The sequence below is a fragment of the Dryobates pubescens genome, chromosome Z, assembly GCF_014839835.1.
Source record: "Dryobates pubescens isolate bDryPub1 chromosome Z, bDryPub1.pri, whole genome shotgun sequence".
NCBI classification, from domain to species: Eukaryota; Metazoa; Chordata; class Aves; order Piciformes; family Picidae; genus Dryobates; species Dryobates pubescens.
In genome coordinates, this window is record NC_071657.1 from 55,369,394 (window position 1) to 55,381,584 (window position 12,191).

The 12,191-nt window shown below is 33.5% G+C and overlaps 1 protein-coding gene across 2 annotated transcripts in view; it reads left to right on the top strand.

The window, feature by feature from the left end:
• The window catches only part of RFX3 (regulatory factor X3), a 127,634-nt gene extending 122,295 nt beyond the window's left edge, over positions 1 to 5,339 (top strand). For both annotated transcript variants that reach the window (XM_054179028.1, XM_054179029.1), the window contains 4 exons: positions 500 to 708; positions 1,621 to 1,774; positions 3,931 to 3,973; positions 4,898 to 5,339. In XM_054179028.1, the coding sequence (XP_054035003.1) occupies positions 500 to 708; positions 1,621 to 1,774; positions 3,931 to 3,973; positions 4,898 to 5,136 (645 nt within the window). In that variant the 3' untranslated portion in view covers positions 5,137 to 5,339. The remainder of the gene's footprint in view (positions 1 to 499; positions 709 to 1,620; positions 1,775 to 3,930; positions 3,974 to 4,897) is intronic.
• Positions 5,340 to 12,191: the final 6,852 nt, after the last annotated feature.

Here is a 12,191-nt window from a genome sequence, read left to right on the forward strand (position 1 = left end):
TGCCTATAGTCAGCAAACAAAATGATTCTTGTTTACACAAAAAGCTTGCTTTTATGAGATGATATAACAAAAACTGCCTTCAATCTTAACTTTTTCAGACCTTGCATTTGATTTCTTGCTACTTATTTTATGTTAACCATTGTAACTATTATTCCTGCTTGCTGTGCCTGAAGCACCAGGAAAAAAAACTGACAAATCCCAAAATTTGAGTAGAAAAATGATGAATGAGGAAAGTAAAAGAGCATTCATTTTGAAAACCAATTAAAAAACTAGAACATACTTGTGTCATTTAGAATTTTTGTTCTCATTAGTTTATTTGATGTCTGCTCTTATATATTATGTTTTTCCCACACAAAATCATGATAGATACAAAAATAAAACCTTCATTTTAGTTTGTCTAGTAAGCAGATTTTGTCCTTTTTGCCCACTGAGTTGCTTAGTCTTTGAGAAAGAATTACAGTCTGTACATTGACTTATGAGCTGCCCATGCGCTGTACAGGAGCAGGCTTCCTGGGTGTGCCAGTGTGATGACAACATGGTTCAGAGACTGGAAACAGATTTCAAGATGACTCTTCAACAGCAGAGCACTCTGGAGCAGTGGGCTGCCTGGCTTGATAATGTAATGATGCAAGCACTGAAACCATACGAAGGAAGACCCAGCTTTCCTAAAGCAGCACGGCAATTCCTGTTAAAATGGTCTTTCTACAGGTAGAATTCAATAGACTTCCAAAACATTCTAAATAGTTTATTATCTGCTGATTTTTTGACTGTAGTAAAGTTGGAGCAGAATGACACGCAGTTTTTTTTATCAGACAATTACTGGTTTTAACCTAGAACTCAGAGTTGCTTTCAAATCTGCAGGGACTTAAATTATCCTTGTTGTTTCAGAGGCCATGCGCAAATGAGTGCCATAGGAATTTTGTCCTAAATCAGAAACGTAATATGAATTTTTGGGGTTAAATAACTACAAAATTATTAAGCCACTATTTTTGTTTACTAAAACACTGTGATGTCTATCAGATAAGGATGACAAACTATTTTAAATGTGTAAAAAGAGCACAAGGACAAGCATTCCATGTTAGCTGCTTCCTGAAACAGTTGTCAGAGTAAAACTTGTTCCTCAAAAATTACTGTAGCAACTACTTGCTGAAGATAGCAGAATTTGTATATATCATACGTATACACAGCCTTATTTTTTTGTACTTCTGAGCTTCCAGGTTTTAAAATAGTGGCTCTGAAAATCTTAGTACTGCAAAGATAATTTAAGCATTAGTTTGTTTTAAATCAAGTTGTTTTCTTACCATTTTAGTTGTTTATGTTTTCAGCAAAGTTTTTTCTCAAGTTAGGTTTTAAATGTGTTCAAGTACTGTTAGTTATGCATATATATAAACAATAAGAACTGAAAACAAGAATCTGGTGATTTCTTATATGATGTGGTGTCCAACAATACTGGAGAGAAGCAAATTATTGCCTTTCTTGAAGATTTCTTTCTGGAGACGTTGTTGATAATGTTACTTTTGAGAATACTGGGTTTGAGGTGAATTGTCAACATGGATAAGTGTTAAAATGTCTATGAGATATAATACATGAATATATATATTGTTTTCTATTTTTGAATAGCTCAATGGTGATTCGAGATTTAACCTTGCGCAGTGCTGCTAGCTTTGGCTCTTTTCACCTGATCCGCTTGCTTTACGATGAATACATGTTTTACTTAGTAGAACATCGTGTTGCTCAAGCAACAGGAGAGACTCCTATTGCAGTTATGGGAGAGGTAAGATGTGAGAGACTGGACAGATAGATTTAGTGATGAATTTGAGTATGTGTGTCTTTATAAACTTCTTAAACATCTACGGGGAGCTTTAGGATGGTCTGCAATATAACGGTTGGGTTACAGGTATACACACAGCAGTTTCAAACTTGTTTCATTGGTGGATTGTTGGAGTACTAAAATGACACAGAATTCTAGGAAACATTTGTTTTGAAAAGAGCTTTCTTCTCTACAAACCTACATGCAGGTTCATTTGGATAGTTGCAAAGATGTTGATAAACATGCAGCCTTTTTCTGTTTTTTGAGAACTGGGCATTTTATGTGAAAACAAGAAGAAAAAGAACAGGTTATTAGGAAAGTGTTAGTTACGTGTATTTGCATATTATGAATTCCCACACAAATGTTAATACAAGTGAGCTGAGTGCTTCCACTGACTTGAGAAGGATAGTTCACACACACAATTTTGGCTTGTACAGCACTGGTCACATGCATGTGATAAAACCAGTAGAGACATACCTAGAGGTTTGCAACACATCTGATTTTCACATGTGTGTTTCAAAGACCATTAGTTTAAAAAAATCTAACAAGATTTCCTAACCATTTTTTTATACTCATCTGTGGCGTCTGCAAGGCAAAGTTTTATCTTACTGGTCTTTTTCCCAGTACTTACTCTAAACTTTTATTTTGACTGAGACAGTGAAGAATGCATAAAATGTTATCAAGGAATTGTACCTCAGAAGTTCTGGAAAGTAGATATATTTGAAAATATGCTAGATACTTAGTGGGCCAAATTTTTATGCTTGGGGAGTCTCTGTATCATGTTCTACGCAACTGACAAATTGCATGTCATTTTGTGAGTTGATCTGGCATCGGATGTCATTCTTCCCTCAAGATACATTAATAGGTTTGTCCAACTGACAACCTAGCAGCACCATGGCCATTAAACCCTGTCCTAAAGTGCTGTGTCTACACATTTTTTTACAGATCCAAGCATGGTGACTCCACCCTTCCCTGGGGCAGCCTATTCCAGTGCCTGATAACTCATTGCAATAAATGTTTCAGAAAAACCAAACAATGTTTCTGTTAGTTACCCACCAATAGTAAAGATGCTTAATCTCTGCTTTCTATTTGCAGTAACTGTATACTTACTACATTCTTGTCTTCTTACTTTACATTGTTGGGTTTAGACATAACTGCAGCATAGTCTTCTAAAATGTTTATGTAGACTGATACAGAGCTATTGTGAGAAAGTCATTCAAAACCTGTGGAGGTGAGAGGGGCAGAATAGTAGTAAACTCTCATTAAATGCATGTCTTTTTATGTTACTGCCTATCCAGCGACAGTGGCTGAAATAGAATATGTCTAAGACTATGGTCTAACAAGCACTATAAGACAGTATAAACTTTTGTTGCAGCTGAGAAGACCATTCTGATTTTCCTCCCTTCCTATTCACCCAGTTTTGGACACATGTATTGGCAAAATTCTTCTTAAAAAAAAAAATAAAAAATAGCAGCATCATTCCTTTCTGGAGTAGTATTTATCTAAAGAACACACTCTGCTAATTTGAGGTTCATTGATAGCATTTTGCTCTGCTGGTTCTTCTTGAAGAGAAACTTGGAGAACTCGGAAGAGGAAAGCAAGGAAGGTTTTACAACTAGCTTGTGAGCAACTTTTTTGAAGCAGGTCTTTTTTTGATCCAAGTAAATCGATTACCAGATCACAGACCTTTTCTCAGCAGTACCTTTCACCTACCTTACAGGTAGATTTCCAATGCTGTGACAAATCATCATCTTTTTTGATTATTTTTTTTTTCCAGAGCAATTAAAATTATCTATGGAAAAATTTTTAATTAAAAGGCTTTTTGTTAAAATATTTCCATTCAGAATGGCTATCCATCATATTTTATGGTTCATTTCAAGCAACAAAAGCTCTGAATCTTTTAGAAAGTTTGTATTTCCCTAGTTACATTTTTGAGCATTTATTAGCGATGATTGTGTTAATAAGCACAAGACTAGGATGGAATGAAACATGGATTATTTTACTATGGATGTGGCAGCAGCCAAGATGATGTTCAAATGCTTGCACATCTGCTCCATCACAGATACTCTAAGTTCACATTTCTTTAAGACTGTGTCAATTTTTTATTGTTTATTTTGCAGTTTGGTGATTTAAATGCTGTGTCACCTGGAAATATGGATAAAGGTAAGCACTTTAATCTCTCCAGTGCATAATTCTGTATAGAGCTCATGTGGTTTTTTGAGTAAAAGAAGTCCATATGTTTTAAAAATACAGTATAATAGAATTTAGAGCTATGTCATGCTTTAAAGTGCATGCATTATACATTAATTCTGTGGATACAATAAGCTATCTATGTAGTACACAGTATATGATAATGACTATACTATTGTAGGTTTTCCTTAAGAATATATACAAAATATGTTTAATAGAGCCATGAGAAATATTCTTATTTTTATTCAGGGTATAGTTGTATGTGATAGGAGAGAGTAGGGTAAAAGCTGTGGGAAAAAGATGGATATAAGCTTATGTATGTTTATATGTAGTAAATGTTTTGCTCAGGGAAGAAGACAGAACTGCAAGCAAGTCCCTGTCACTTAATTTGTTAGTGAGGGGGACAGAGAGAAACAAACTCCTTGTAACCTCTTTGTGCCATGTTCTAATGTACATCCTTGTGCCGGCGAGTTGAGTGATTTCTGGTGATTTGAAACCACATCACTCAACTCATCAGTATAAAAGAATGTCAAAATTTGGGGGCAGGTCACCCCAGATCTCTTCATCTGTTTCCCTATCTGTAACTAAGAGTAACATGTCTTGTTCATCATGTCTTCAGGGATGCAAGACATTTGGAATTACAAAGTTAACATTGTTAGAGATTGGGTTTGAGATTGCAGTTGTTTTTTCCACATACTGAGAGTCTGTTTACTTATTTGAGATAAAAATTGACCGTTTTCCATAAACATTTTTAATTTGTGCTTTATCAAAGTGTTAGTCTTCCCTAGTTTTTGGTTTGGTTTGGGGTTTTGTATTTCAAAAATTATTTGCAAAATAAAGACCCTTGTGTTAGAATTTTCCCCTTCACACTAGTTTCTTGATGGTCTGTTTGTGCAGATGAGGGCAGTGAAGTTGAAAGTGAAATAGATGAAGAGCTGGATGAAAATGGAGAGCCACCAGCCAAAAGAGAGAAAACAGAGATAAACCAGGCGTTCCAGGTGGGCTGCATGCAGCCAGTGCTTGAGAGTGGAGTACAGCAGAACCTCCTGAACCCAATTCATAATGAGCATATTGTTGCAACTACTCAGACTATAAGACAATGCAGCACTACTGGAAATACATATACTGCAGTCTAATGGGAAACCTCCTCTCTCCTGACACCCTCCCCGTAACATCAGCCCTTTAAGTTTAATATGAAAGAAAGAAATAAAGATAATACGTTTGAAGGCTGACTGTTGTCAAATTTTAGCTGTGCTGAACATTATTTTGTTGGAATTGCTAAATGGAATGGTTGTATGTATTTTGCCAGATCTGTTAAAAAAAAGAAAAAAAAAAAGAAAAAAAAAAGAAAAAATTTGTAAACAGAATCATTTTACATTTGGCTGCTTGATATGAAGAGTTTTCTTAGTATCAAATGCAAGGAAGATTTTTGCAAAGCTTAATGTCAATGTTTTTGTCCTCTTATAATAATTTAAGTTTTTTCATAGTTTTTAAGAGATGATGTTAATCATTAGTTATGATGATTTCATATAGATAGGTTTTTAATTAGATGCACTTCTGTGAAATATCAAAAGAAATATTTTCTTTGATTTACACTGGAGGCATTTGACAGCAGATGTATCAAATTTGTTATAAACGGTGCTTTTCATTGGACAACAAGAAGACACTATTTTGATAAAATCATTAAGGGGGATTTTTTTGTAATAATGCTGGAGGATCAGGAAGATCTTAGTTTCTTTCTGTGAGCAACACAGCAAGTTTAAGTAACAGAATTGTAACAGAATATGATATTGTGTACGTCATAAACGTACCGGATGAACTGACCTTCATGTAAACAATGCAAACTTCCTTTAAAATCAACAGTTCCAGATATTATTTGCGTACCAGTTTCTCTGTTTTGAAGACTACTGATTCTATGTGTGGGGCCACTGAGCAGATGCTTTTAGCTGTTGAGTGGCACTGTAGTTATTAGAAACTTAAGCTAAAAACGAAGTGACTTGATTATTAAGTGTGCGTGCTACTTATGCTGAACTGGACATACAGGAAAACATTCCATTTGGATGACTTTCTTCTATTCCAGGTCTTTTCCTACTAGTGGTTCAATCTGCTGCTCTTAGAAGAGGTGATATAGAATGCAAGGAATGTAGCAGCCTGCATAATTTTCCTTTCAAAAACATTTCCTTGTTGTTAAAGTGGATTTAAATTTTTACAAAAATTAGGTAAGGCAGTGTAACTGGCACACCTCACTTGTACTTATTCCCAATTGTGTAGAATTTGAATAGGTGGCTAGATGGACCATTGCCATTTAAGAATGTACATCAGGGATCATTGTACCTCGGCTATTACATGGTGCCTTAAGCAGAACTGAAGCTAAGACTTAGTACTTTTTGTTATTCTTAACTCTTAAATTAATACAACAAGGTGTGCCTGTCATTTTCAAATTCCCTAAGAAGTAAGGACAGGTTGTGGAGCCTTCAAAAGAATAAAAGGATTTTTTATTATTAAATGATTTTAATATCCCTCTTAGAATGACAGTAAACCTATTTTTTTCTCATTTCTAGCTGTATTTCACTTTATTACAAATAAAATTTGCTTGGGAATCTGGAAAGCAAAACTAGCTTTAATACCAACTTCAAATGTCAAAATAGATTGACCATAGTCTCAAGCATGATTATATATTTTATAAACCCTTGCCTATCTTTAATTTTAGAAACTAAAAAGAAATAAATGAGCAGGTACATAATGCAGTGCATGTTTTCGATTTCTATATTTTGTGGGGTATCAGCCAGATATTACATTTTAATGGTAAAATAGTGACAGTTTATAGAGACCATATTAATTGACATTAAACAACTCAATTTTTTCTTCTTTAACATTTCATTATGCAGACACATGAATTTGCTACACTAAAATAGTGGAATTAAATAAGCAAAAAAGCCAAAAAGTGAATGAGAGCACAAAAAATATCAACTTTACAGAAAAGACTGTGTAAAAAAAAAAAGAAAAAAAAAAAAAAGATTCTTTTATTTTGGTTTACCTAGTGTGTCTGAAAATGACTTTGAAGTCTTATAAACCAAATGGGAGAGCATGTAAAACGAACAGCGTATGTATAGCAAACAGCTTTTTTGCTGGAGTTTACTTACGCTCCAAATACAGCTGCACATCAAGTAAAATATCCTAATGTTATTGGTGTAAAAAAATTAAGTTTTAATTTCTTTCAAAAACTGAGGTGAACCCATCCTGCTCATTCTGTGTAGGCATAATTCCTACTAATGTCAATAGATGGCTTTTGCCTCAGTAGAAAGTTAAAAGTGAGGTTTATATTAATTATTTCTAAACTCATAAATGCACTGAACCTCTTAGATTTTGTTCTCGCGTATATCACTCAATGTGCCCTGATTTTTCCTTGGGAATCAGCACATCTGTGCCCTTCACCAAAAATAATACAACTAAGCTGTGATAAATATTTACTCCCCTTCATTGTGCATTATAAGATGTTTACAAGTAAAATAATTCAACTTTTTTTGTTTGTTTGTTTCATTTTCAGCTTTTTTTAACACTGTAGTACTTGTTTCGATTTTTGTATTGATGGACCTATAATTCTTTTCTTATTATTGTAATTTCTTTGTTGGATTTGTTGTTGCTGAGAAGAGTACGATTGTAACAGGTAAAAAAGATAGAAGCTGAGTATCTTTCATTGTTTAGTTCCCCTCAGTTGTTCACTGTTCACAAAGTGCAAAACTAAACTGGACAGAAATCTGAGTACAAAAATGGAATGTATTTCATAGCTTCTAAAACCCATGAGTTATCCAAAAAAAGAAAAAGGAAAAAAAAAAAAAGAAAGAAAAAGAAAGGAAAAAAGCAAAAAAAGGAACTATGGCAGGTTCAGGAAACCAAATGGAGTTGCTGTTCCTGTGCTTAAAATCTAAAGATTTTACCCGATATTTTTTAGGACGATGTTACTGTAAGCTGCGTTGTGTAACTACAGGTTTTGGAGTCTTCTGTTTTGTTTTCACATTTACTGACATTTTAATCAAACACTTAGATAAAATGTTTTGCACACACTTTGTATTTAATAGTTGGGATTTAGTAATCATTACACTACGGAGATATGAATACCTCAGTCCATATTCTGTAATGTGTAGCATGTGGTTGCATTGCCGCACCCACTCTGAAGTCTACTAGTGCTCTGGAGAGGTGTAGCATGTATCTGCATGGTAGACATTATGAGAGTTGACATGGTTTGTGTGTTTTATCTGATCTTGACATGGAATCCAAAATAATTATTTTAGCGGCATTTCCCCCACTAGCACAAATAGCACAGTGAACAGTGTGGGGGAATGGGTATTGCTGAACTACCTTTTCCAAACACGGGGCCCAATTTTCAAAAGTTTAACAATTCATTACAATTTCTTGGTACCTTTTAATCTTTCTCATGGTAAATCAGAAGTTTGTTTGTCTGATTGCTTTTCTGTCTGTTTTCAGTTACTATTTCTGTGTTTTGCTCTTGTACTGTAGCATGCTCTAAGCACCTTCTTTGTTAAAAAAGTTCCATACAAAATTGGAAAATAGATTTTAAATTACTTACATGTAAAATTATTCACAGCAGTACTGCCTTTAGTTTAAAAAAAAACAAACAAACAACTGACAAAAACAATGGATAATGTTCTATCATTCAGGAATGTGTAGGGATTTATACAAATTCAATTTCAAGCGAGGTATTTTTAAATGTCTAAAACACTTCATTTGTTCACCGTGTTTTCCCTAGGAGAAATAATCTGGTATCTTTGTTATTCTCACCAATTGACACCTGTACTGCTTAGGGGGAAAAAATTACATTAGAGATGCATTGCAATCCATTTTAATTCAGAAAGTTTTTACAAAATTAAAACAACCATCGACAGCCAAAAGCATGCTGACAAAAAAATAAATGCTTTAGTTGTATTAGCATACAACAGTAGTTTCAGAGTTTAGAACACTCATTTGAGAGCACAGTATGAATTTCTGAAAATTGGGCCCTTGTCTGTCTAACAGGACATCCTCTTTGTATATGGTTTAAAGCAAATCAGCAAATGGAATTCTAGTATCTCTCCTAATTTGTTTGGTGATTTAAGACAAACAGTAAAAACTGGAATAGAAGAATAAACACACAGTGCTTAGTTCTAGTATTAGAGAATTAATTTTATATGCCTTGCATTAACCCTTTGAGCATTGTAAGTAACACGATGGGAACAAACCTTTTTAGACAATTTAATTAGTCCCTTGAGCATATCCTTTGAAATAGCTACTAGTGTTGTAGAATTATTTTAGTTATGTCTAAAGTAAATACTTGCGTACTATATGCGAATGGTTTTATTATAGGAGGCTCAATAGATGTAGGCAAAATATTCACTGCCTTTGATGTGTACTGTCTAATAGAAAACTACTTCTGCTCTCTTTTTTTTTTTTTTCATAATTGCATAAATATATAAAGAAAATAAAACATATCTTTCTATGGATATGGAAGTTGTCTACTTTAAGATGCCTTTAGAAGATAAAGGTTTAGAAAATAAATTCAGACTATTTTGAAAATCTGATGTAGGTTAGTATTGGAGTACTCTGGTACTGTAAAAGAGAATCTTTAGCGTAAAAATAAGGCTGAGTGGAGAAGAATAAATTTTGCTGAATATTTGATATGTTTGCATTGAAATTGTTGGCAGTGTTTTTGATAAGAACAAAAAGTGCAGAATTATATTGTTACTCCTTTTAAAGCTCAGTTACTGCAATAATGACTTGCTAAAAGATGAAGGTATTTTATTCATCTTCATCTACAGGGGATATTTATACAGTTCAGATGGCCCTTATGAATGTGAGAATTTTAGAAGCAACCTAGATATTGCACAAACCTTTTGCCATTTGAAAAAAGCCCTCTGCTTACAAAAACAAGGGGGCAAGTGCAGTAGCAGTAGAGATTGTTTGAATTTACAGATAGAAATACCACCTTACTAAGTGAGAGTAAAATACATTTTCTACTGTTTTTTTTGCAGTATCAATCAGTCAGCAAACACTAAGTGCAGCTGTACTTATTTAAGTCTAGCTGAGGGGGAAGAAAGAAAAAAAAAAATAAAGGGTCTCATTTTAAGTTATTTAATGGAATTTTGTTAGTAGTATAGTGCAAATAAGTTATAAACATTTTTAGTCAGTTAATGCAAATTCATGCAGATTTAATTAACATAAATGCAATACTCAAAGGGTTTTAATTTAACTTCTTTTATTCATAATTTACTGTAAATGCTTCTGAGTTTGCATGCCTTGATCATTGCTGCTAGTGATTTTATGTGCCAGTAGACCTGAGTTTAATTTACAAGTTTAACTAAGAAATAGTGAAAGCCACTTACAAAGTGACTGCCTAGTGTTTGTTTGAAGTAAAATATGCCTTAGTTTGAAAATTATCATTTTAACTCATTTTATTCTGATTATTTTTTTTTCCTTTTCCTGTTGAATAATTAAATTAGCATTTTGTGATTGGAAGCCCTGAGTAGCTAAGTATTTGGTAAGAATTGTTCTTGTAGATTGCTCATTAAGGTTGAAATTCACTGTTTAAAAAAAAAGGCCAAGGACTAGCCTGCGTGCGTCAAATGAGCCTCACTTAAATCTAAATCAGGAAAATGTTATTTTTATGTTCCTAAGCACTTCCTTGATTATGGTGCAAACACATTACAAGAGTTTTCATTTCTGGATTAATTTTACTCTAAAATAATAAATGTATTTTTAAGAGGATTTTGGAGGAACAGCCTTTCGTGGATTGGTATTACCAGGAACTCAGTTCAGTTCTTTATGACTCACTAATACCAGCAAGTGCTTTTTACACAAAGAATACTTTAAGGGTTCCCCAAGAAAAGTTTCCTTCAATACAATGTTAAAGTGACTGCCTTGTATTTAAACAGTAAATACCCATGCTAAAGTAACCCAATTAAGCAAATTAAGATACGCTAGGAAAATACCACTTTGTACCAAAGCAAGTTGCCCATCTCCACTCATCTTCACTGAAAATTTGGATTTACAGTTAATGATAACCAATGAGGCTGTTAAAGTAACTTTGAGTGCCTTTCAAAAACCTGAAAAATTGTGCCTGAGGTGGTAAACTTTAATTAGGATAATTCTAGAGCTACCAATCAGTAATTGTATCATCACTCAGGGCTTTCTTACCTTATAGGAAACTTCCTTTGTTGCATTTATTTTATACTGTATTTCTTTTAAGTGCCATCATTTAAATTTCACTTAGTAAGTGGCAGATTGCATTATCCAGTCCCACAGCACAGAAACATCCTAACACTAGGACATACTCAAACTTTTATTTTACAGTTGACTGAATATATTATGTAAATGAGGTAAGCAACTTTTTGTAGATTGTATGTGTGAGATAATGTAATGTTCTTTTCCAGTTTTTGGACTACAGTTGAATATACTTTTTAATTATTTAAAGAAGACATCTTTACAGAATAACGTGATAGTTTTTTTGTATAATGTATTTGATTTTGTAAATACGTATTTCCTGATGTGATTTTTGTGAGAAATGCTAAATCTTTTAGTATATCATGTCCTCTCAAAACTGGCAGGAGCTAAATAATAGTTTGTTGGCAATTTGTATCGTGTACTGTACAATAACTGGGGACCTTTTATAATTATAAAAATATATATTAACTTTTAGTGTGTTGTTTAAAAAAAAATGACTGGAACATACTAAAGACAGTAGGATTTTTCTGAATATTTCAGACTTGAACTCAGGCTAGCTTTCTTGTGTTTTTCAAAACGAAATTGTGTCTTGTCTTTTAAAATCAATAAATTTGTTTTCTTGTTACAAACATATCTGAATTGCTCCAGTTTTTATATAGCCATACTATTGATTGTAACTTCAACTTCAACTTAAGCCTTTAAAATAAGACCACATTATTTTTTTAAAATCAGAACTAAAAAATTAACATCTCAGACTGCAGAAGAACCTAGTATTTTGAGGTGCCAATTCAATGAAGTAGCTGTCAGATTCCCAGTAAATACAGATAGTAATATAGTTACTGGTTTCAATACTAACAATCACTTCCCATTACAGATTTAGCTAGCTAACATCTGTCTGTGAGGGGTCATGCAGACTTTGGCTTCCAGGAATTAGTGGTGTCAATTCATTACCAACAGAACCTACCTGTACAAGTTT